Source organism: Nothobranchius furzeri, chromosome 10, assembly GCF_043380555.1.
Source record: "Nothobranchius furzeri strain GRZ-AD chromosome 10, NfurGRZ-RIMD1, whole genome shotgun sequence".
NCBI classification, from domain to species: Eukaryota; Metazoa; Chordata; class Actinopteri; order Cyprinodontiformes; family Nothobranchiidae; genus Nothobranchius; species Nothobranchius furzeri.
The window spans coordinates 54164185-54189457 of NC_091750.1; the positions used below are offsets into that span (position 1 = coordinate 54164185).

The 25273-nt window shown below is 41.6% G+C and overlaps 2 protein-coding genes across 5 annotated transcripts; both read right to left on the bottom strand.

Annotated features, from left to right (window-relative positions):
• znf346 (zinc finger protein 346) lies at positions 1-14029 on the bottom strand. Of its 3 annotated transcripts, none has more exons than XM_015961249.3 (7): positions 13890-14029; positions 9761-9864; positions 9455-9553; positions 5276-5423; positions 4947-5165; positions 4702-4801; positions 1-2182 (listed from the first exon to the last, which is right to left on the bottom strand). In XM_015961249.3, exons 2-7 carry the CDS (start codon positions 9854-9856, stop codon positions 1939-1941), a joined length of 906 nt encoding a protein of 301 aa, XP_015816735.3. In that variant the 5' UTR covers positions 9857-9864; positions 13890-14029; the 3' UTR covers positions 1-1938. The 3 variants fall into 3 exon arrangements, with proteins under 3 accessions (XP_015816735.3, XP_015816734.3, XP_015816733.3); XM_015961248.3 differs by lacking the exon at positions 13890-14029 and adding an exon at positions 13347-13450; XM_015961247.3 differs by lacking the exon at positions 13890-14029 and adding an exon at positions 10837-11454.
• LOC107386695 (15-hydroxyprostaglandin dehydrogenase [NAD(+)]) lies at positions 11681-23646 on the bottom strand. Of its 2 annotated transcripts, none has more exons than XM_054730692.2 (9): positions 22873-23646; positions 22695-22801; positions 22497-22600; positions 19635-19755; positions 18800-18906; positions 18585-18681; positions 17893-17969; positions 15312-15469; positions 11681-15135 (listed from the first exon to the last, which is right to left on the bottom strand). In XM_054730692.2, exons 3-9 carry the CDS (start codon positions 22587-22589, stop codon positions 15006-15008), a joined length of 783 nt encoding a protein of 260 aa, XP_054586667.2. In that variant the 5' UTR covers positions 22590-22600; positions 22695-22801; positions 22873-23646; the 3' UTR covers positions 11681-15005. The 2 variants fall into 2 exon arrangements, with proteins under 2 accessions (XP_054586667.2, XP_054586666.2); XM_054730691.2 differs by having other exon boundaries at positions 22695-22751; positions 22853-23646.
• Between the last annotated feature and the right edge of the window lie 1627 nt (positions 23647-25273).

A 25273-nucleotide genomic window follows, 5' to 3' on the forward strand; every position in this document is an offset into this window, starting at 1 on the left:
TTGTTCACACGGAAATTTTTATTTCACTTTCTGAACATGACTCCATTTTTAACAAAAGAACAAAATGATGCTTTAAACCAAGTTTCCAGTTTATGCACATCTTTGCAGGATTTTTTTAAAACAACCTATATCGAAAGTAAATAATTGATCACAAAACATCAAACACACAATGGGGAGAACAAAAACGTCATTTGATTCCTAGATGAGCTATACAGCACGCTGCTCCAACCCTGTGTAAAAATCGCTCTTAAAAAAGACGTTATTTTGACAGAAATCACATTTTCAAAACTTAAAAAACTGTTATATGCTTTGACATCACTGTTTCTTTCCACTGTGTGGCAAATAATGTGACCTTGACGACTGACAGCAGCTCAGGAAATTGAAGAGAATAAAAATTGGGAAAATAAATTTTTTTCTATTCAGAGGTAAAAAAAAAAAAAAAACTCATGCCAGGAGGTTCAGCTCCTTTCCCATCACAAATCCTATTTTTCTTCTGCAAAAAAAAAACAAAAAAAAAAACACCATTAATAAAAACAAATGACCAAACAACATTTTGTAAAGATCTGGAGATGGAAGCATCACACAATCTAGTTTAAACTCAACTTACCGAGAGGATTTTAGGGATGGCATGAACATTAGAAGGGTTTACAGTAAAAATCTGTAGATGACAGCAAAAAAAGCAAACCGGAGCATACAAACCAAAAACATATCCGAGCTTCTAGTGTCTGACTGTTTGCAGAACCAGGAAACATTTCTATATTTCACTCCAAAAGAAAAAATGTAAACAGAGGAGAAATTCACCTATGAAGGTTAAATTCAACAAAGTGGGTCAGATGTGTTGGCAGATAGCCTCGCTTTGACTGGGAGACAGGAAACCAGCTAAAGCACCCTCCTGGTTTAGATCGACTCATTTGTTCTCAGGATAAAATCGGTGCACGTCCTCTTTTCTAATCGTTTCCATGCGAAAGTTGTGGCCAAAGAAAAGCAGCGTACTGTGGCTGGGAAAGATGGAGAAACAGAGCTACAGGAGAAATGTTTGAGGAACTACGCTGTGACTAAACATCAAAGCAACTGCTGACATTCAAATAGAAAGGTTGTCTCTGCTTTCGTTATATGATGAGTTTGAGGTCCATTAAAAAGTTGGAAAATCCTGCGCCGGGATACAGAGCAAAAGGGGCATTGTCTTTAAAGCAATAGTTCAAATTGTGAGTTTTTGTAAAACAGTTACAAATATAAATATGAACAGCATCTGTTTGGGGAAATAGAGATTACCAATAGCCAGACTGATAAGCTAATGGCTAGGCGAAGCTGGGCCAAAAGCAAAATAGATTTTGATAATCTTAATAGAACTTTTGAGGTGTAATAGGTCCAGCTTTTACTTTTTACAAGCATGATCTAAGCATGTTTAGTTTTTCTGTCTGCTAAAATATTTTTTAAAAACTAGACAAAATTTAGTTTGAACCAGTTGTCATTTAGCAAACTTACAGAAATGTGTTTCCGTTTTTAGATTTGGAGGGGAATGGATGATCTTTTCTCTACTGAAGGAAGATATTAATTTGTCTAATTGTTGTAATACTTCACATAACCCAGCCTTGGTGTACACCCATCGCTGTGTTGGTTCAGAACAGAAGCAAAGCCAAACAGGCATTCCTTTGAGCGTGCAGCTGCATCACCACTGGACCTCTACTAACATCTGTATTTCACTGATTACAAAGCTTGCTTCTTTAAAGAAAAATAAAACACAAGCCAAAAAGTTCAGCTGCAAACTGAGGAGATGCTCCAGGGTCCAGGTGTACATGACGGCTACACTGAGGAGAGTCAGACAGGAGCTGAAGGTAGATGAGTGCTGATGAATCATTAATGTGTTAAAGGGGGGCTGGTTGGAGAGAGCCGAGCCAAGTCCTGACTCAAGCCTCTGTAGTCCAATCTGGTCCAGCCTCAAGTGTACTGGAACTGCTCTGAAAACTCAGTGTACTCTGGAGCGTACTGGTCGTTGCTTTCAAACTGGCCTTCTTCAGCTCCATACTGGGAATCCTCTGGTGCATACTGGTCTTCTTCTGCTGCATACTGCTCATCTGCAGCAGTGTACTGGTCCTCCACAGGCATGAACTGGTTCTCATCACCTTGTGATTGTTCTGCTGGTTGCTGGTTCTCTGAGGTCTTCACGAATGATTTCTTTGCTCTGAAAAACAAGTTTTAAAGTATTTTGTGTTTTAAATTGTAATAAAAAGTTGAACATATTGAAAATTCATTGGTAAATAACAGCATGAATATAAAAATCCTGTTAAAGTGGCTAAATTGTTTTTTTTTCTCAGATGACACCATCTAGGGGAAAAAAATTATATATACCGTATTTTCCGGACTATAAGTCGCCCCTTTTTCATAGTCTGGCTGGTCCTGCGACTTATACTACGGAGCGACTTATATACCAAATTATGTATACTGCGCTGCTGCGGACTGGCTCTGGACCAAGAATAAGCTCCTCTGCCCCGCCATCACCTGCTGGAGACCGTGGTGAGTAGAGCTGAAACAACTACCGTAAATCCTCTAATACAGGCCCGGGCCTGTATTTGACTCAAGCTAATCAAGCTCCAGGCCTTTATTGGAAGGAGGGCCAGAATTAGAGGCAGGCCTCTATTTCTATTTGAGCAAAATGAACTAATGGTTCGCTGGAGTTTTTGACAATTAAAATTGCGCCCACATTTTCAAAGTTAAACACATTTCTTTTAACAACGGTAGTTTCTGCTTCAGCCCTCTCCCCCCTCCCCCTGCGCAGCGGCCGCAAACTCACTGATGCGCCTGCAGCCTCTTGGAGTTCCTGCTGCTCTAAACATTAAAATAATTATTTCATTTTCTGTTCCTCACTTCTGATTACCTTCAATGGTGTCTGTTTGTTGCAACCACCAGGTACAAAAACTAACTTGTTTTTATTTGACTATTTTTCTGTCCTGCCTGTTAATTATCTTCCTGCATCTCCTCTCAATCCTAAAGAAAAACTGCTACTTGGGTTCATATATATTCACCTTCCTTATGAGTTACCTTTGAACTGCAGTTCTAAAAGATCTACCGACCGCAAAAACAGCGGAGTGCCGCTGCTCGCCGGCCGACTACAATGGGAGCGTTTTTGCTGCGGAGTTCGTGCCGGAGCGGAGATAGTGGAATTTTGGGGGTGCGTCACCGGAGGACAAAACAGGTGATGCGCCTCGCTCCGCAGCAGCGAAACGCATCAGGCACAAATAACTGACAGAAAACATTAAAGGAAATGAGCCGACATGAACGATCGCGTGTTTAATTTGTTTTTGAGGTGGAGACACCTGATTTGGCGGTGCTCAGGACGCAGATGTCTGGAGCGCGTCAACGATCAGAGCTTTGCATGCGCAAACTGGTTAAGATTAGGATGGGAGTGAGGGGAAGGTAAAATTGCAAGAGGGAAAAGGTCACAGTTTGGTTAAATGTCCGTTTTACCGCCAGTGTCAGTGCCGACGCTCTGGCACAGCGCGTCGCCTCCGCCTCCCGATGCGCAGGGGCTCATCACCTGCTGTCTTTTCCGTGGACTGCATCTTGTCAGTCATTATCACCTGACAGCGACTAGTCGATGACAGGCATAAAAAGTCACTACAGAGCCATGAAGTCGACTAGTCGACTAGTTCATACAACCCCTAATGCCAACAAACCAGAATTAGTTATGTAATAAGCCTAAGGATTTGGCAATTTTACCTTTTATGTAACTAATATGTGATTTCCATGTCAAGTCTTCATCAATAAAAACTCCACGACATTTAGTTTCTTTTACTCTTTGAATTTCAATCCCATCTATTTCCAATGAGTTTTGATGCCTTCAGTGAGAATCTCCCAATGTAAATGGTCATGAAAATAAAGACAACACATTGAATGAGACAGGTGTGTGTGTGTGTGTGTATATATATATATATATATATATATATATATATATATATATATATAATTTTTTAAAAGACTTAATTGTTTGTAGGAAATGTTCCCCACTCAGCATCGGTCTAGGTACTTTCTCAAACACTCATGTCTGCTCTGTGATTGACATCTGTACGTTAGCTGATGTCCAACACTGTTGGTTAATGCTTAGCGGCACTCAGTTCAAATTGCATGGGGCTCTAGAGGATGGGGGACGAGCTTAGCAAAAATAAAAATGACGTAATGCCTGCATTACATCGTGGTATAGGGTAAGACTATAAATTATGGATTTTCAAATCAAAATTAGATATACAGTGCATCCAGCCTTTAATAAATTTGCAACAACTTCAAAGACACTTTTTTCCACATTATCATTATGGGTGTTGTGTGTTGAATTTTATGGGCAAAATGACTTTAATCCTTTTTGGAATGAGGGTGTAACATAAAGAAAAAAGTGGAATACTTTCCGGATGCACTGTAATTAGTGAAAATGTTTATGTTATGTTTATTTATTTGGCAGACGCTTTTATCCAAAGCGACTTACAATTTATAACCTATAGGGCATGTTGTGATCTGTGGGGAAAACCGGAGTACCCGGAGGAAACCCACGCATGCATGGGGAGAACACGCAACTCCACGCAGAAAGGCCGCAGCCGAGTTTCGAACCTGCAACCTTCGTGCTGCGAGGCAACAGTGCTAACCACTGCGTCACCATGCAGCGAAAAGGGGGAAACTCTGAATTGCTGCTTTAACCATCCTGGGTTTACTCACTGGTTCTTGTGCCGAGCCCCACTGATGTGAGACTGGTACTGCTCCACAGAGTTCAGCACGATGTTACAGATGGTGCACGGGTAGCCGTTTAGCGTCGAAGCTACAAAAGCATAGACAATAGAAGGTTAAGCTGTGGTAAAGACTATGATCATTAACCTGTAAATTTGTGAAAAGTTTTTTTATTAATCAGGTAAACATATAATTAACCACATTTAAACGGATAAGATGAGACCATTAGCACCGACCTGGTGCGGTGGAGGGTCCGTATGTCTCAATCAGTTTAAGCCGAGTCATTTGTTTTTTATGCTTCTTGCCCACATAGTGCTGCTGGGCCATGAGCGGGTTGTTGAAGGAGGCCTTGCAGATAGAGCAGAAGCGGTCCGGGTTGTTGTTGTTGTCTGTGTTGGTGACCTCGCTCGACTTGTCAACAGGTTTCTCCTTCGGCTGTGCTGCCTGAGATGCCTCTGTTAGAAATAATTCATAAAAAACACAGTTTTGATACAAAAAGTGTGTGGAGTTCAAGAAAAACCCAGAATGAAAACAAAGAGGATGTTAATATTGCTAACAAACAAACCTGGAGTTTGAGTTTCAGCCATTTGCATTCTCAGCCTCTTGGCGTGAGTTTTTCCTTGATAGTGAGACTCGGCCATTACTGAAGATGTGAAAGTCATTGTACATAAATGACATGCCTTATACCGGTCCGTGTCCCCGTTGTTGCAATCCTAGTGGAACAAACACACATGACCTTATAAAATCCACATTTAAACGCTTTTCATAAGACACTTACTGGATAAAAAAACCATAAAACCAACATCGTAAATTGTGCTTCGTTTTTAAGATCTGCTCTTAATAAATTAACCATATAATTTAAAGTAGAGATGGACCGATATTGTTTTTTCTATTGCCAACACTGATATGTAGGAGATATGTTCAAGCAATGGCCGACATGTTATGCCGATTTTTATGGCCGATATCCAGATGTTGTCCACCTTATTTCCATACTAAAATGTCACTAATAACATCAGTTGATGCCCGAAGTTTCTGAAGCTGAATCAGTTTTTAAACTTTGAATTTAACTAACTGTTAAATCTTAACTTTGTGCACTCAGACACCTAAATAAAGTTAATTTAGAGGATTTTCTATGCAGATGTTTTTAGTGAACATAAAAATACATTCAAATTGAAATCTGCAACAGCACCAAGCTGTCCGAGGATGTGCCTGACTTTAAATCGGATTTACTAAGAACAAATATCTACCGATGCCAATTTCCATCCATCCATTTTCATCCGCTTATCCGGAGTCGGGTCGCGGGGGCAGTAGCTTAAGGCGAGAGGCCCAGACTTCCCTCTCCCCAGCCACTTGGGCCAGCTCCTCCGGGGGAATCCCAAGGCATTCCCTGGCCAGGTGAGAGACATAGTCCCTCCACCGTGTCCTGGGTCTACCTTTAGGTCTCCTCCCGGTTGGACGTGCTCGGAAAACCTCACCAGGGAGGCGTCCAGGAGGCATCCTCGACTGGCTCCTCTCAATGTGGAGGAGCAGCAGGTCTACTCCGAACCCCTCCTGAATGGCCGAGCTTCTCACCCTATCTCTAAGGGAGATACCAGCCACTCTTCGGCGAAAACTCAGTTCGGCCGCTTGTATCCGCGATCTCGTTCTTTCGGTCACTACCCAAAGCTCATGACCATAGGTGAGGGTAGGAACGTAGATCGACCGGTAAATCGAGAGCTTCGGCTTCTAACTCAGCTCTCTCTTCACCACGACAGACCGGTACAACGCCCGCATCACTGCAGATGCAGCACCAATCCGCCTATCGAACTCACGCTCCAGTTTTCCCTCACTCGTGAACAAGACCACAAGATACTTAAACTCCTCCACTTGGGGCAGGACCTCATCCCTGACCCGGAGAAGGCATTCTACCCTTTTCTGAATCAAGACCATGGTCTCAGATTTTGAGGAGCTGATTCTCATCCCAGCTGCTTCAAACTCGGCTGCGAACTGCTCCAGCGAAAGCTGAAGATCACGTTCTGATGAAGCCAACAGGACCCCATCACCTGCAAAAAGCAGAGACCTGATCCTCAGGCCACCAAAATGGATGCTCTCCACACCTTGGCTGCGCTTAGAAATCCTGTCCATAAAGGTTATGAACAGAATCAGTGACAAAGGGCAGCCTTGGCGGAGTCCAACTCTCACTGGGAACGAGCCCGACTTACTGCCGGTGTCGGTACAAGATCGGCTCGGGGTCCTTCGACTGCCGATGACGTCAAAGTACGGCAAACCCACTCGGACAAAATACACTACACATCTTTATGCTGTTGGAAAGAATTTAGCAGTTTCGTTATTAAAATACTGTTTCTTAAGACGTAAGTTTGTGTTTATAATGGTATTTGTAAAATAAAACACTATATTTTATTCATAATGTTGAACTCCTCTTTGAGCACATCCCTTGAAGGATCATAGGTATTAGCAACACCTGTGAAATTGTATTTGCAGGAAAGAAGTGTGTCCCGTTTATTGAAGTATTTTGTGTTTAGTTTTGACATCTTGTCCATGCGTAGTTCAGTTACGCTCATAGCTGCTAGCCAAAACCCTGGAGTTAAAAGTTTTCTGGCTTTACTAAAATACCTGTCTGTACTTATTTGATTGATGGTAGTTTTACTTTCTATTAGACTCCAAATGTAATCATTTGGCATGTTTCTAATTCATAATTTGTAAGAATGTAATCGGTGATATTAGCATTAGCATTCCTATGGGTTTTCCACGTATATTAGCATTGCGCTAACCACTCGCTGTCAAATTGCAGCCTTTGCGATTAGAAAATCTCCTTTTGTCACATCGCAATTTAATTGCACATGCAGTTAATCGTTCAGCCCTAATATACATGCAGCTCTATGCTAAAAGTGTATTTTAAAAGAGGTAATGATGGATTTCTTTGTAAAAGTTGTCCATCTTTCCAACAGAAAGATTTGCCTGGACCAGCGTAACGTGATTACGTAATTCCGTAAGGTTCATGTTCAGCCAATCAACTACTTTGACGTCATCGGCAGTCGACGGACCCCGAGCCGATCTTGCACCCGAGCAGATCCTGTACAGACATCGGAAATGCGGATCAAGCTCTGACACCGGTCATACAGGGACCTAACAGCCCGTATCAGAGGGCCTGGTAACCCATACTCCCGGAGTACCCCCCAAAGGGCCCCCCGAGGGACGCGGTCAAACGTCTTCTCTAAATCCACAAAACACATGTAGACTGGTTGGGCAAATTCCCACGCACCCTCCAGGATCCCCCTAAGGGTATAGAGCTGGTCCAGTGTTCCACGGCCAGGACGAAAACCACATTTGCTCCTCCTGAATCTGAGGTTAAACAATCCGACGGACCCTCCTCTCCAGAACCTCTGAATAGACCTTACCAGGAAGGCTCAGGAGTGCGATCCCCCTGTAGTTGGAAAACACCCTGCGGTCCCACTTTTTAAATAAGGGGACCACCACGCCGGTCTGCCAGCCTTAGGTGTGCAACAAAACAGGTAACGAAACCGGTTCTGTGTTTTAAAAAGAACGACAGCATGGGACATTTTAAAATTGCTAGCGAAACATTTTTTCTCTCTATCCTTTGCAAAACATGATTAGAAAACAGTTCAATAGCATGAAAAACAAGCCATCACCTAAATATAACCATAATTAAACTACGATCAGTTAAATTTTATCTATTTCATTAACATGTTCAGCTACTGAAAATGCTAATAACATTTAATTTCTGCTGCTAAAAATGTAATGGTGACATACCTATAATGTAAAGGTTACAAATAATCCAGTTTAAATTATGTTAACAGATTGTCATGTTTGTGAATTACATGCTACAGTGGCTTGCCATAATCCTGCAGCGGTGCTGAGCAGAGCAGACTGAGCTGACTCCGTAGCGCTGCAGACAGCTCATAAACAGGATAATGGGGACGTTTCTTTCGCTTGTAGAGTTTAGATATTCTTAGTTTCAAGACCATTGTGTTTTTTTGGAACCCACTTGATCGTGAGCCTGCTACCTGATAGCATTAGCAAATCTGCCCGTAGTTACACTTTTGATCCCCAACTTTGGATCGTTTCTGCCTTTGTGTTTTTGCTGGTTTCTGTTTTCCTTCACAGCACCTAGATTAGTACATTGTGCGCCAGTAAAAAGCATCTTCTTTACACAATAACAACTAACTTTCCTTTGTTCAATAAAGTTCTGGGGAAAAAAAGTAACTTGACAAGATGTTTCATGAGTGCAAAGAGTGACAACGAGTCAGAAATTTCAATAACGATAAATTTTTGATTTATTGCCCAGCCCTACCTCCAAAAGAAAAAAAAGAGAGCAAGGTCTTTAAATACTTATTTTAATTTTTTTCCTCTCATTCATTTACTCTAAATTCTGGCAGGATGGGTGCTTCAAATCTAAAAGAAATGTAAATTTTCTCTTTGATAAACCATAAAATAACTAATTTACTAAAACGGAAACAGATGAAACATGTATTTCTGCCACCGAATGAATCATGATGTGAAACCACAGTACTTCAATTTAGCAATATACAGTCCTGAGTAAAAAAAAATATTACTACATTATCACCTATCCCATTTTATGATACTTTCAATAATTTTTTATTTTATTTTTTTTCTTCTTGTGAAGCGCCTCGTGATTTTTATCTTGAGATATAAAAGATAATTTCTTCTTCTTCTATGAAAATGCCCACCCTTAACGTCTATTGAATGTTTCAATTTAACTCACATTGTCAGATGTCTTTTGCTTCTTAGTTGGACTGCCACTGTCCTCTTTCTCATTCTGAAGGGAAATGTAACGCCGCACCTTGTTGGCATGTTTCTTGCTCTGAAAGTGGGAAAAGAAAATCTTTGATAAGAACAAACATCCACAAAAATGGACAAATAATCTCATAATCTGGATAAATTTTAATTTGTCTTGTCAAAAATGTCTTCACGACCCATAAACTAGACTGATGCACGTCTTTACGGCACCCTCGAACGTGAGCGCGGCCCCTTGAGAGTAGGACTGCATCAGGGAATTCAGCGAACTGACCTGATAATGAGTCAACTTCTGAGATTCAGAAATTAGGGCAGCATTGCAGACATTGCACTTGGAGTCAGAAAACAGGTCACCATGCTCTTTTATCATCTTATTTACTGCAGAAAGAGAAAAGGAGAAAACAACAGATTGCATCTTCTGGGGGGAAATATCCTTATAACAAATGGTTTAAGAGCTATCTAAGAAAACACTGCATCTTACAAATGTATGGTCTTAAAACCACTTTAATTAAAATCACCCTGGAGAACCAGTTTCATCAGCAGGACCAAAAGCCTCCTGGATGCTTTTGCAGACATTTGCAATGCAAACACTTGCCAAAACACAGAAGCACATTTTTAGGCCCATCTGTGAGTCACAACTCTTGGATCATTTAATGCGAGAATATTTCTTCACCTTGATGCATCAAGTCCAAGGTGTGACACAGAAAACAGGTGGTGTTTTATAAAAATAGCCAGGATTCAGACGGCTTGGCTAAGGGTTTGTAAGAGCGTGAGACTTTTGTCCTGCAGAATGATCTCTAATAAAATAAAGAGCCCCTGCTTCTACAGGTTGAGATGCAGATGTGCACAAAATGTAAGTCTCGAACGCTGCTAGAGGTGTTAATAAGAATAGTTTAAGATTCAAATGTTTGATGTACTTCATGCAAAGTTTAGTTGCAATCCATCCTCAGAGAAGATCAAGCGTGACATGTCTGTCTCGTCTGAGAAGCTGATTTTACGCACACCAAAATAACAGAAAAACACCGCCGTCCAACGACAGAACACAAGCTATAAACTGACCACAATCTAATTGTGCTTCTTCCAGACTCTATTAAGTCACAAAGCAAGAGAGCAGGAATCAGAAGGAGTCAGTAAAAACATCGGATGAAGAACTGCTCTCCTCGACCTTGGAGCAAAAGCGGCTATCGCTAGGTTAGCTTAGCACATTTTAGCAAACCGGCTAAATTTAGCTCAGGCGAAGCTAACAACAACGCTGGCTTTTAACGCCACAAACTCCAAGACTGCTGCTTTGATGCACTGACGTGATTCTATGTTAACATTTATATGAAATGAGTAAGGCAGAAGTCCTACCCTCAGCCAGCCCTGTAGGTAAGTATGGAAAATCATCGGTTTGCATCGCATCCGCCATGATTTCAACGCACACTAGTGGTGTTCGAGTGCGCATGCGCAGCTGATCAGCTCCCAGATGGAAGTGTTTTGGATTCGAAACTCTTGTTTCCGATTCCCGGTTTCCAGAAAGGATGCACAAAACTAAAATCAGAGGTGTGACCAAGTCACTGCTTTGCAAGTCACGAGTAAGTCACAAGTCTTTCCAGTCATTTCCAGAAATTTCAAGTCATAATCAAGTCATCTGTCTCTGTTCATTGATTTAAAAAATATTTTGTTTTATGTTCAAATAATGATAATAATAATGCATTGAACTTATATAGCGCTTTTCAAGACGCTTTCACACACTCACATTCACACACTGCTAGTGATAGTAAGCTACTTGTAGCCACAGCTGCCCTGGGGCGGTCTGACAGAGGCGAAGCTGCCATTTGGTGCCGTCGGCCCCTCTGACCACCACCAACACAGGCAAGTTGAGTGAAGTGTCTTGCCCAAGGACACAACAGCAGGATACCCCTGGCGGGAGCTGGAATCAAACCCATGACCCTCCGATCATGAGGCAACCCGCTCTACCACCTGAGCTACTGCTGCCCCAAATAAATGTTTCAATCAATCAATCGATCAATCAGTCAATCAGTCAAGTCTCGAGTCAAGTCAAAAACAACCAAGTCCAAGTTGAGTCCAAAGTCAATGTTGTGGAAGTCCAAGTCAAGTCCAAGTCCTTAACTTAGAATTTTCAAGTCATAATCAAGTCATCTGTCCAACTTCAATTTAATGACAATGATAATAAATACATTCTAGTAATAAATCTTCTTAAAGCTTAATTTATTTGCTCAAACAAGCAGAAAGTGCAACTGAAACTGATTCTAAACAAAGTAATGCTGCATTTTACAGTACAAGATCAAACTCAGAACCAAGAAGGATTTATGATTTTTGTCCATGTCGTGCCCCCCGCGACCCTACGTGGTCATTTCACTCCCCTCCGGCAAAGCTAAATTATGGGGCACTCCAGAATTGCAAAGGGACTCTGACATCTGTTACTCATACGAACAGGTGGTGTTTTATAAAAATAGCCAGGATTCAGACGGCTTGGGTTTTTGGTCCTGTCCTTCCTGGGTGTGAGGCAGCAAGGGGTCTTTTGAAATTAAAACAAAGGCCGGAGACGAGTGGCAGAGTACATCATTGATTTTCATACATGTGCTGCTGACAGTAACTGGAATGATGATGCTTTGTGTGACGTCTTTTATCAAGGTCTGAGCGAGGAGATTAAGGATGAACTCTCCTCTAGGGATGTCCCCGAAAGCCTGGAAGAACTAGGAGTTACGGCTCCATGAAAGGAGGAGTGAATGGTTAAAGACATTTTCACTACCCCGCAGAGACGGTGGGTACAGACCATTAACATCTTCATTTCCTGCTGCCCCAATCTCCCCACCAATCCCAGAGGGATCTGAGCCAATGCAGATTGGCTGGAGCAGGCTGTCAGAGAAGGAACGTGAGGAGGTCAAAGGATGACCTCTGTTTTTATTGTGGCAAAGAGGGACACCAAGCCCAAGCTTGCCCATTAAAAGACCAAGCTCATTAGGAGGTAAGAGGCTTCTTCTGAGCCATCAGTGCACTACTAAACCCTCTTTTCTGCCACCACTACAGGCTATCCTCCAACTTCAAGGACAGGAACACAAACTGCCGGTTTTTGTGGATTCAGGGGCTGATGCAGACTTAATTGACATGACCCTCGTTTCTGCTCTCAAGATAAGCCTTGCACCCCTTGGACGTGTTCAGGAGGTCCGAGCCATCGATCGTCACCTGCTCCACAAGGTTACTCACACCACAGAACCCATTAAAGTCACGGTTGGGGGTAACCATCATGAAAGTATCAAGTTTCTGGTTATCAGAACACCTGAGTTACCAATGATTCTTGGCGCACCGTGGCCACAATCCTCATCTGGACTGGACAACGGGAGAAATTCTTGGGTGGGGCAAAGACTGTCCTGCCATGTATCTGTCCCATGCTGAGGCCCCTCGCCCCTTTTCTGATGGAATCCAAGAGACTTATCCCGATCTGAGCAAAGTACCCCCTGAATACCATGATCTCAAGGAAGCTTTCAATAAACACAAAGCCACGGCTCTTCCACCTCACAGTCGTCACGACTGTGTTATAGACACAGGTGGCACCTCCCCACCACGGGGATGTCTGTACTCCCTCTCAGGGCCTGAGAACAAAGCCATGCAGGGGTACATCAGTGACTCTCTTAAAGGTGGTCTTATTCGCCCTTCTTCCTCACCTGCTGGTGCAGGATTTTTTTTTTTTTTTTGTGGGGAAGAATGATGGCTCTCTACACCCCTGTATTGATTACAGGGGGCTTAATGACATCACTATAAAGAATCGGTACCCTCTTCCCCTTATGAATACTGCATTTGAGTTGCTGCAAGGGGCCAAGGTGTTTACTAAGTTGGACTTAAGTAATGATGCTTACCACTTAGTTAGGATCAGAGAGGGAGATGAGTGGAAAACTGCCTTCAACACACCCACAGGCCATTACGAGTATTTGGTCATGCTTTTCGGCCTCACCAATTCTCCCGCTGTCTTTCAAGCTCTGCTCAATGATGTGCTCAGAGACATGGTCGGGCATTATGTATTTGTGTACCTTGACGATATTCTTGTTTTCTCCAAGGACCTAACCTGTCACAGGAAGCATGTACGTTTTGTCATCCTCAGGCTCCTGCAGAACAACCTTTTCATCAAGGCAGAAAAGAGTGAATTTCACAAGACCACAGTCTCCTTCCTCGGATTTATCATAGCCCCTAATCAGGTTTCCATGGACCCTGCCAAGGTGTCCACAGTCCAAGATTGGCCCAAACTCAAGAACTGAAAACAGTTGCAGAGGTTTTTGGGTTTTGCCAACTTTTACCACCGCTTCATAAAGAACTACAGCTCTGTTGCAGTACCCCTCCATGCTCTCACATCTTCCAAGGTATCGTTCATGTGGTCTGGTAAAGCCAACCTCTCATTCACCCACCTCAAAACACTATTCACATCTGCTCCAGTTCTCTGCTCCCCTGATCCGGCTCTCCAGTTCATTGTGGAGGTTGATGCCTCCAATACAGGGGTAGGTGCTGTGTTAAGTCAATGTAATCCCTCTGATAATAAGGTCCACCCCTGTGCTTATTTCTCCAGGTGTCTGTCTTCATCTGAGCAAAACTATGACGTGGGTGACCGAGAATTGCTGGTGGTTAAACTGGCACTGGAGGAGTGGTGTCATTGGCTGGAGGGAGCAGAGCTCCTGTTCATTGTCTGGATGGACCATAGGAACCTTGAATACATTTAAAACGGCCAAGAGGCTAAATCCCAGACAGGCAAGGTGGGCCCTCTTCTTCAGTCGTTTTGCCTTCTCCCTCTCCTATCGACCAGGGTCCAAGAACAGTAAGCCTGATGCTTTATCCTGGATGCATGAGCAAACAGGGTCAACCCAAGCCTGTGGTGATGAAGATTACATTCTCCTTCAGTCTGTGAGGTTGGCAGTTTCTTGTCTGAGTCTGGAGAAGAAGATTGAGGAGGCACATCGTGACAATCCTGTTCCCAGAGAATGCCCAGCCAGCCGCCTTTTCGTTCCAGACCACCTAATCACTGAGGTACTGCTTTTCTGTCATTCCTCACGACTTTTCTGTCACCCGGGTATTACTAGGACCCCTGTTAGCATGTGCAATTCTGTAAAAAAAAAAGAGGTAAACTTAAAATGAGTTCCCCCTCTATCTGCAGAATAAATGTTTTATTCTCATTATCATGTAATGCCGTTCCAACTAAAATGGCTTTAATTTCATATTTTGTCTGGCAATAAATTCCCAGAATGTCACATAATTCTATGTTACTGTAATAAAAAAATTTCCATTTTGTGATAGATACAAACATTTTAGCATTTCTCATTTCAGTTCATTCCACATAACATTTACAAATGTTTATTCTATTGTCAACATTTTTAATCAAACATCAAAAACTTTTTTTGTTTCTCAGTTTAAGATTAAACAAAATGAAAAATACAAAAATTTCGATTGCAGAAAAGACTAAATGTAATATTTTCAGATATGTACTGATTATAATTTTGTTTAATTATAAACTGTTGATCCTGTGAGATGTTCTAGATTAGTGGTGACTGAAATGTTGGGAATGCCACATATTTCCTCTGATTTGGTAACACCAGGAGGGCCTCTCCATTTTTGGTTTCATCTTTCACGATTTCCAGGAGGCTCTCGGCTACATCAGACGTACTAAATCAGAAAAGCACAGAAAACTCAATAATTTTATAAGTACAGACCAACAGAAGAACTCAATCAATAACATGAGGAAATACATGTGAAATAAAATGTTATGCCTACTATAGAAGCAGCATTTAGAATAAAAGTATCTTCTGGTACTGAGAAAATTAAGAAACAAGCAAACTCACGTTAAAATACCAATCTTTTCCATCATGACTCCCGTGGATTCACCAAGTTCACTGAATTGTCCCAGTCTATCTGGGATACCAGCCAAGAGGTCAGTCTGCACAAAACCTGGACAAATGGCATTGAACCGTATGCCATAACCCAGTTGATCAGAAGCACCCTGAAAGAGAAGAAATACACTTTATAAACTGTTTTCATTCAAAGAAGCTTAAAACATTCAGTTTTAAATTCTGTAGAACAATCTGTTCTAAGGAAAGAGCATTTCATTTATAATCTGCATCACTAGGATTAAAATCTGTCAAGGCATTCTGAACCTGTGTGACATTTTAGAGTCTGTGCTATAGGAGTCCCACAAGGTTCAGTTCTAGGGTTGCAGTTTTTCAGCTTTTACATCAATGATCATCAACTGTTGGGTGATGATGGTAAAGTCTCATTATACACAGATGACACTGTCATTTATACGTACAAAAATAAATCCGAGTGAGATTCAGACAAATTTTCATTTTGGCTTAAATCTCTATGTTTCGCCACAAAGAATAACAAAAAAATTTTCCTAATGGTTTCTGGCTGAAAGAGCAGCACCATAAAAACATATTGTTTGAACCCTTCTCCGTCTAAAATATAACATCACAAAGATGACTAATACACTGAATGAGAATGGAGCAGGGGGCTCCCACATGCGCACAGGGGACACACCCGGTGGGGTATATGCTGGATTCCTGGAGGGAATGGAAGATCATATGCCTCTCCCAGCTGTCCATTGAGGATGTCGAAGACTTGTTGATATTCAGCCTGATGATCACTGGATTTCTCCTGATTGGAGTGGGAGGATATCTGGTTTTCTGGAAATTTGGGAAGATGGGAGCAATTGGAGGGCGACCCACACCCATGGAAAGCACTGTCCGTGTGGAGACTTCACAGACTGGGACGTTACTTGAGGTGAATCGTAAGCTGGACACTGTTCTAGCTGCGATACCGGTATTAGTGCGCAAAATGGATGTCATCTCGGAGAGGGTCACCGGACGGTATGGACAAGTTTAAAAACCCAAATTGGCTTCACTGACGGACTGGAATGATCAGTTTAAAGACTGAAGGCAGAGTGGAAAATTATCTCAGTCTGACCCAAAGTCTTGTTATCCAAATCTGACGCCCTAGTAGCCTTGAGCGGCTCCACCCCCCATGAAGGAATGCTGACAGATGCTGTGAACCCCCCCCCCCCCCCCCCCCCCCGCCTTCGGATTGGTGGACTTCAGCCTGGCGAGGTCATCAACCTGCAGGAGACAATGTGCTCTGCGCTTCTCCCAAAATCTCCCTCCCACCTGTGACTACAGTGGCTGAGCGCCATAGATGGCTGGGGGAAACAGGATCCCAGCCCCCCCCCCCCCCTTCCTACTGGAGTCTCATGTTATGTTGTGTTGTGTGAAGTCTGTGTGAAGTCTGTTGCATATCTGTTGAGGTGTTTTTTTGCAGAGCAAAGCTGCCCTCCTGGTGGGAGGGTAGCTGTGAAGTGCCTTTTTTTCCCACCTCCCGAATCAATTCCTCATGTTACCCTTTCTCTCTATTAAGGTAGCGCGACTCGGGTTGCGAATGACCACAGTCACCAATTCCTGTCATGTGTCTTGCCCATGTATGTCTGATCTCTGAATTGTGTGTACTGAAACTAATTTCCCTCCGGGATTAATAAAGTGTTGATTGATTTGATTGATTGAAAAATAAAGAAAAATCAGAAATGACCTTACTACTGAAAGAATCTGTAGTATATTTGAATGCTTTTGATCTAATCTCTGATCTAATATTGCATATTTGAAGAGTCGGGTAACTTTAAACAAGGAAAATTGGTTCAACCTTCAAACACTAAGCTATCATACCACGTTTGGGACTTGAGTCGTGTTTAAGTCATTAAAAACAAAGACTCACAAGTTCAACTGGATCCATCAGGGACACCTGACTTGACCCGAGCCTCATTGACTTGGACTTGTCCATCACTTTAGACTTGACTAGGACTTGCACCTCAGAGACTTGAATTTTGACTTACCATCAAAAGACCCTAGACTGACTTGGAACTGTACCTCAGACACTTGAGACTTGACTTAGACTTCCACCCCAGAGACTTGGAGTGTTTTAACGCTCTAAAAACTCAAGACTTGACTTGGACTCTTGTGAACTTGAGACTTGAAATGCACCAACCAAAAAAATTCCAGAATGGACTTGGACTCTTGGCATCTACAGACTCAAGACCTGACATAAAAAACCTGAGAACATCTCTGATTGGCCTTCACTCAGGAGCCAATTTAGGGCAACCAGTTAACATGAAGTACAGACTCTTGTTTCTTTTGCAGCCTTATTCTTTCTGAGTTCAAACACACAATTTCTCACAAAGAACGTCTAGAGTCTGTCTAAACACAAGTGACGTTTAAACACGCTACTGGAAAAGACATCAGAGACAACCTCTTCTTGTTGGCTTCCTGACTTACATTTCACCACACTTCATGGTAAAAACAAGATTAATCATGTGACACATTTAATGAAGTCGTAATTTTCTCAAGTTTTCTGTAAAGATTTGATCTTTGTGAGTTTCTTTACCCCCATGGCTCGAGTGAATCCGATCACTCCGAACTTGGTAGCTGTATAAGTGGGACAGGTCACAAATGGGCTGATACCTGAAAAACAGAAACCAAAGTCAGTCAGTGAAATTCATTGTTTACATTGACCACCTTCATTCTGGCGGAATAAGATCTTGTGATAACACTGGATGTGTTTACGACACGTCTCACCTGAGTATTCTAATAAAGTTTGTTGTAAAAAATTGCCAGTCTGACTTTTAGTATCGCAATATCACACATCACACACATTTACACTTCTGAGATGATTACCATTGATGTCACATGACTAAAGCATTTTGCATTATTACCCCACAAACCATCGGAAACACATCCATAAACGGCAACAAGTTGGAAAAAATACCAGTTAACATCGGCCCAGTTTTATTTATACCGATAGGTTAGAAAATGACTAAATGACTAACATCGGCCAATACCGATATTGATGCCGATGCTTCGTGCATCTCAAGACTGAAATCATGAGAAAGGTCCCACATGATCTGTTTTCAGTGGTGCACCAGTTGTTGCAACCGTAGGCTGCAAAAAAACGGGCATAGTTGCTCAATCTGCATTGACTCTGGTTTGGAGAGTGAGGAACCCACCCAATATGGTGACAACACTGTTACGCTTTTCAGAGCCCAAGTGCGTGTCTATGCATTCATGTCACTGCCATACCTGCCATGGATGCCGTGTTGACGATGACCCCTCCTTGACCTCCCTTCAGCTTGCTCATGTGCTCCACAGCGATGTAAGCCACTCTGATGACACTCGTCTGGAACACAGAGGTCATGTCAAACAAAACATACATTTGCTTTTAAAAATTAACTTTCTGGTTGTCAAATAACATCTGGTTTAAGTGAAGTTTGTGGATCTTTCAGAGTATTTATTACAAGGTTTATGGAGACGGTTTTCTCCCACGAAGCCTCATTCAAGATGCCGGCATTGTTGCACAAGATGTCGATTCCTCCCAAAGTTTCTTTGGTTTTCTGAAAGGCAGCTTCGTAAAACAAAATAACAGCGCAGGGTTATAACTCAACCAAGCTTCATTTCATCCATCCACCAGATGGCATCAGTTGCCCTCTTTTACATAAGCAGCCACTAAAAGGTCTGTTGGTTTTCTGATTAAATTTAATATCTGCCTGAGCTTTTTTTCTTAGTTTCTAAAGAGCATGAAAGAAAAAAAGAACAGAGCAGAGAGTGTGTTACTTCTCTAACCTGCTTCTCGGGTAAATGTGCACACTCGATCTTGTTTTACAACAAATGCATGTAAATTCTCTGCAGGGCTTTATGGTGCATGAGGGGAAAAAAAGGCAAACAGAAAATAATAGAGACCAGCTGGCAGCTGCAACCAGCTTGGATGCATAAACAAATACTGATGTTGTAATGCACTTTTCTTTTCTTGAGAATTCATTGTCTTATTAATTTAATTACCTGAACAGGGTGCGGAGTATACCTTTCTACTCAGGAATAAATACAACTTGATTCGTACATTTTGTTTGCAGTCATTTGTTTGTTTTTGACCTTTGTAGCATCTGTAAAGAGAACAGAAATCTTCTGTTCGGACAGGGTGGAACTAAAGTGTTTCACGAGTTTCCAGGCATGTTTACTTCAGGAAAATAACACCCAGAGCTCTGTGATTTCATCGCTGTCAGTTTCAGCCAAACTTTTCGTGTGTGTGTGTGTGTGTGTGTGTGTGTGTGTGTGTGTGTGTGTGTGTGTAGGTACCTTTGATCTGCTCCTCTGACTCCACATCACATTTCATGAACAGAGTTTTTGCTCCATACGTTTTTTTCAGTGACTCCATTAAAGTCTCCCCTGCGGTCTCATTTATGTCTAAGAGGGCGACCTGTACAAGTGAGACATGGATCAGTATCATAAGAGACCAAATCCTACAATTAGTCAGTGATGGAGTGTACCGACTGTACTGAAGTACATAATTTCTGTATCTGTACTGTAAGTAATGTTCTGAAGGCCTACTTTTTAATTTCACTCCACTACATTTTCTGAAAAGTTTCAAAAGTTCTACTTTAATTTGCATTTTGTTCAACCCCCATCCCACCCCCACCCCCGGTCCGATGGAGACCTGGCAACACACCCTTGTCCCCGTTTTGCTACTCCCCTCTGGTTTCTACACACACTACACTTTTTTACTTTTACGTACTTTTGAAAAAGCATACTTTAATACTTTTACTTCAGTCAAAAATTAGTGGATACTATCGCTTTTACTTAAGTAAGTATTACACTCTTTTATCTGTACTTTTATTTACTTTAGTAAATGAATCAAGTACTTCTCTGATCTAATCTGATGTTAGCCTAGATCTGGACAAGTGGGGGAGTCGAGGGAGGTGGAGTGTACAGTCGATAAAGACGGCTCTCCCTTGCCCTGCCTACATCTAAAAGGTTATCCAGAGTTATCTCTGTAGTTATGCTGCTATAGGCTTAGACTGCTGGTGGGCACACTGATCACTTTCCACTCACTTTCTTCTACAATCTGCTCTTTAACTGTATTATTCCTTGCTTTTTCAGCTGTTAATTTTATTTTTTCTCTAAGTGTTTTTCTCCCCAGAAGAAGCTGCAATGTTCTGCTGAGCTGTGGTGGCCTCATGGAGGGGGCCATCGGCTTGAACACGGTTGCTAACCATTTACAATCATTCTCCCTTTCCTGATAATAACATTTTACTTTTCTGACATTGAATGTGCTACTACTAGTTTACCCGTTTAATTATAGATTCACTAGGATAAATTCAATAACGTTTATCTCTCACTAAATACAATATTTAATAAGACATCACAATGTAGCCATAGATACAGTACTTGGTGTGTGTGTGTACGTGTGCGTGTGTGTGTGCGTGCGTGCATGCGTGCTCTGTCTTCTCGATCCCCAGTGAGTCATGGCGGATGACTTCTTATAATGAGCCAGGATCCTTTGGAGGTTTCATCCTGTTAAAAGGGAGTTTTCCTCTCCACTGTCGCTAAATGCTTCCTTAGTATGAGGATTGCTGTAAAGACACTGACATCAATCAGTGACTTGATACAATTTGCTGGGTTCCTTAGATAGGAAACGTTTTACTGATTGGCTTAATGAACTAATCTGTATTAGAATGTTTACCATGTGAAGTGCTTTGAGACAACTCTTGTCGTGATTTGGCACTATATAAATAAACTTGAATTTAATTTAATTTAATTCTCCCATGACTGCAATTACTATTCTCCATTTGCAAAAGTTAAGATTCCTTCCAGAAACACACTTCAGAACGTGTAATCAGTTTTTATGATTTCTTAAAAATGTAGAAAACTGAACATAAACATCAAAAGTGCCAGATGAAACAGAAGATATGCCTTTAATGTGAAAAACAAATCCATTAAAGCTATAAAACTGGATCAAAGAGCAGGGGCGTGTCCAGGGAGTGGCCTGGGGTAGCACATGCCACCCTTAGAATCTGATTGGCCACCCCAGGTGCCACCCCACTAAGTTCCAGTTTAAATTGACTTTACATTGTCGACAAAAGGCTTGGGTTGTTAACTCCAAAATAGTGTGTGGTTGCATGCACCTTTCACCTTGTTTTCTAGCCCAGGTATGTAGTATTACTATTATTTAATATTTTTTCATATTCACATACATAGTATTTAGAGTCCCAATCAACTCCAGTTGGTGGCAGTGATGCAACAAGAAGTGACTTGCTAACCACCACAAAAGTAGAAGATGAAGAGGAAAAGAAAATGGTGATTGTGCAATGTGAAACTCAAAAATTAATTAGAAAGTAAGTAAATAAATAAATAAACGATTTGTGTAAATAAATAAATAAGCATAACCATTGGTGCCACCCATGAATAAACAAGTGCCCCACTTGGGCCACCCCATTTTAAAAGTCCTGGACACGGCTCTGTCAAAGAGACTCTTGGTCTTCTGCAGTGGTGTACAATCCTGAGAGCCACTATCCTGTATTGCTTAGATGTTTATCTGCCCAAAACACCTGATTTAATCATTGATTTGAAGTTCTGCAGAAATCTGTTATTGACTTGTTGGATTTACCCAAACTTGCTGGAGGAGGGAAACATCTTTATATCTTTAGTTTTTGTTTATTTTTATAGATAAAAACAAGACAAAAAAATTCCAGACAACGTTCTAAAATCTCTCTAAAGATAAGTAAAGCAGAAAAACTGGAAATGCTGATCTTGATGGGGAGGAAACTGAAACATTTCAGAACTGTTGCTTAAGAGACTTAAAAAAAAAGATCCAAACCTTCATGTTTTTGTTACGGATTCTGCATTTTACAAACAGCTCATTAAAGTCTGCTTTCAGACAACTTGTAGTGTTGACAGTGGTGGCAGAATAGTTTTTGCAAATTTTACAGCTTAATTAAAGGGCAGCGTATTTCAAAATGAGCCAGTGCATGTAAACATACCGTATGCATAAGACAATTTTTTTGGGAGACACAGACAGAATTGTTTGTGTGTACGGCAAAAAGTCAGTTTCTGTCAAAAAGTCCCCAAAATGTGTTATTTTCCTGTGCCCCTTTCTGTGGCCTCTGCTGTAACAGGAGCCTGTGATTGAACCCAAACATCTGGGATGAAGAACAACTGTACCTTGGCTCCATTCTGCAGAAGAATCTCCGTCATGGCTTTCCCTATGCCCATGGCTGCTCCCGTCACCACCGCAGTTTTACCTTCCAGAGCCATTTCAGCTGCAGCTACAACAAAACACAGGATGACAAGTTGAGGAAGTCTGCAGGAAATCTGAAGTGCTGATTCCAGAGAGGTCGGGTTTTAACTGTTGATGCTCACAGCTGTGGCCGCCCTCGGCCGTAACCGCCCACAGCGTCACACACGGGTTCAAACATGCTGGTGGATGGGACAGAGACAATTGTCTCACCTGGAAATTTCTTCACAGTCTGTAAAAAACACACTCAAATAATCCTTTCAAGCTAATAAGTAGCTCAAACCTGCTTGAAGGGACATTTACTGGAGTGGCATTGATTGAAGCTTTAAGGTGTTTTTCAAGGTCAAATTCCAAGATGTGGCCCCAGATCCTAAACTTTAACCAGAACTGTTTGGAAGCTAACTCCAGACAAGTGATCCTCTAAGTCCAGTCAGATTGGGAGACTGATCCCTTAGTGCCCCTTCCTGCTACGTTTATGACCTGTTTGGGTAAATCAGTACGGAATAAAGTTGCCAGCAATAAAGATCTACTGATTAACATGTGTGCTTGTTGGTCAGAGGTTGTGTATGACTAGAAATGTGTGAACTGTTAGAGCTGGTAGAAGAGAATGTCTCTATTAAACAACATTGTTAAACCACTTCTTTCATTTGATTAACTCAATAAATAATTGTGTCTAAAAAACGGAAAGCACACTACTAAAGGTCTAGTTCATTTGTTTGGTCTATTTTCAGTGGTTTCTAGTAGGAATGAGTGCCTTGTAAGTCACACTCGGGGAGGGGGATAACTCAGCATGTTGGGTTGTGAGGGGAAATGATGACTACATTGAGGATAAATAACTCATCCCTAATCATGTTCAAACACATACTTTGAATTAGTTCCAGTGTTGCGCCTGCTGCCTCTTGGTATTCCCAGTTCAGTAAATAAAATGACCCAATCAGTGCTTCAGCAAAGGTGTTGTCTTTGACCAGTTCAATGATTACACATCCTTCTGCGCTCACCATCCAGCAGGGGGCAGTCAAAACCCTCACCTAAATTGATAAAAGCAACACTTTTTCATTCTGCAACATAGTCATTACAAAACCTTTTCCATGTTAGTTATTCTTTATTACCAGTAGCTAAGTAGCGGGGTACCTGCAGTGACTATGGATCAGTGAAAGAACCATCAGCCTGCAACACAGAGGTTGTGAGAAATTCTGTTCTGAAATATTCGGTTTCCCCTAATAGCTTTGGCAAATCAACAGCAAATATTTCCAGATTCGCAAGACTTATTGATCTTTATGAGGGGACTAAACAACTCCATTTGTGCTGGAAAAGAGTTCTTTGTGGCTGATCAGGATAAGATGAACATCTGACACAAGTTGGAAAAGACAAGATTTTAAAAAACAAAGAACTGCAAAAAACAAACCTAACAACTCAAAAATGTTCTCTACCGTACTTTTAAAATTGTTTTTAGAAAGAAATGTAGATGAAAAAAATCAAGATCACAAGCATGACATTATTATATTTAGTCATTTTACAGAAAAGGTTGATGCCAAATGGTGTGAAGAAAGCCTGAGGTGTGGCCTCTCGACACGGGGGATGGTTATTTCTGGGAAACTGAATTTTTCATAATGGATTCAGTTCCAGCTTCCTACCTACCAGGAAACAATGACTGCAAAAATAACAGCTCTTTGAGCACGCTAATGTACAACAGTTGCAGCTGGAAATAAATTGCCTTTTTGTCAGGTAAAATATTTTTTGGGAAAATTAACCTATATGCAGGCCCTGTCCCAATTCTTACACTTCCACCCTTGGGCCCCTCAACTGCATGTTCCCATCCAGGGTTGCGAGATGCGCACTTACACGATGTGAGTCGTGCAAGTTTTGTCGAGCATTATGCGTGTCCTCGTGGACAGGACGTGTGTTTTTTACGGTTGCTTTTTTGTCACCTTTGTCCTTCCATACTTAGGGTGTCCCAATTCTGAGTTGCGGATTTGGCTACTAATGAGACTGCTGAACTCTGTAGGATCTTTGTAGCCCCTAGTTTAATTTTTATGAAGGCGAGGTTTAACTTGTATTTATTACTACTTTATTGTGTCTTTGCCCTGTAACCAGGACCAGGGAAACAAATTTCATTCCTCCTGTTGTTTGACATATGTTGTTGAAATGACAAATAAATAATCCTTGAATTCTTCTCCTCTGCAGTAAGAGCATCTGGCCACTAGAAGACAGCAGATTGCTATATTTTTATTTTTTTGGTTCAGTTTGGACTAACTAGTCTGTTTCCCGTTATAATGATTCATCTTCTTTCTTTTCTGTGTGATTTATTTGATAAACGTTATAACCAAGTTGTTTGAAGACATCAAAGAAATTATGCTGTACTTGGAGTTGTAGTCAAGACTGCACCACCAGAAACCAAGACATTATCAGAGACCAAAAGGGTCAGACTACAGTGAAGACCAGCACAGGCTCACACAACTGGTCACAAGTACAGGCCACTTCCTGGCGCCAGCATGACAGTCCAACACGAGATGTGCCTTCTCACATGTGAGTGTCCCTCACCTCAATGGTTTTATTCTTTCCCCCAGTTCAAGACTTTTCTCTTTTGCTTTTCCATTTATTTGGCAACTCCTTGTGTTCTCTCAGCTCCCTTACTTTCCTTTAATTGGTATTAGAATTGTTTTGTTCAGCTTTTGAGTTGCGACCACGAACCCTAACCAGTTAG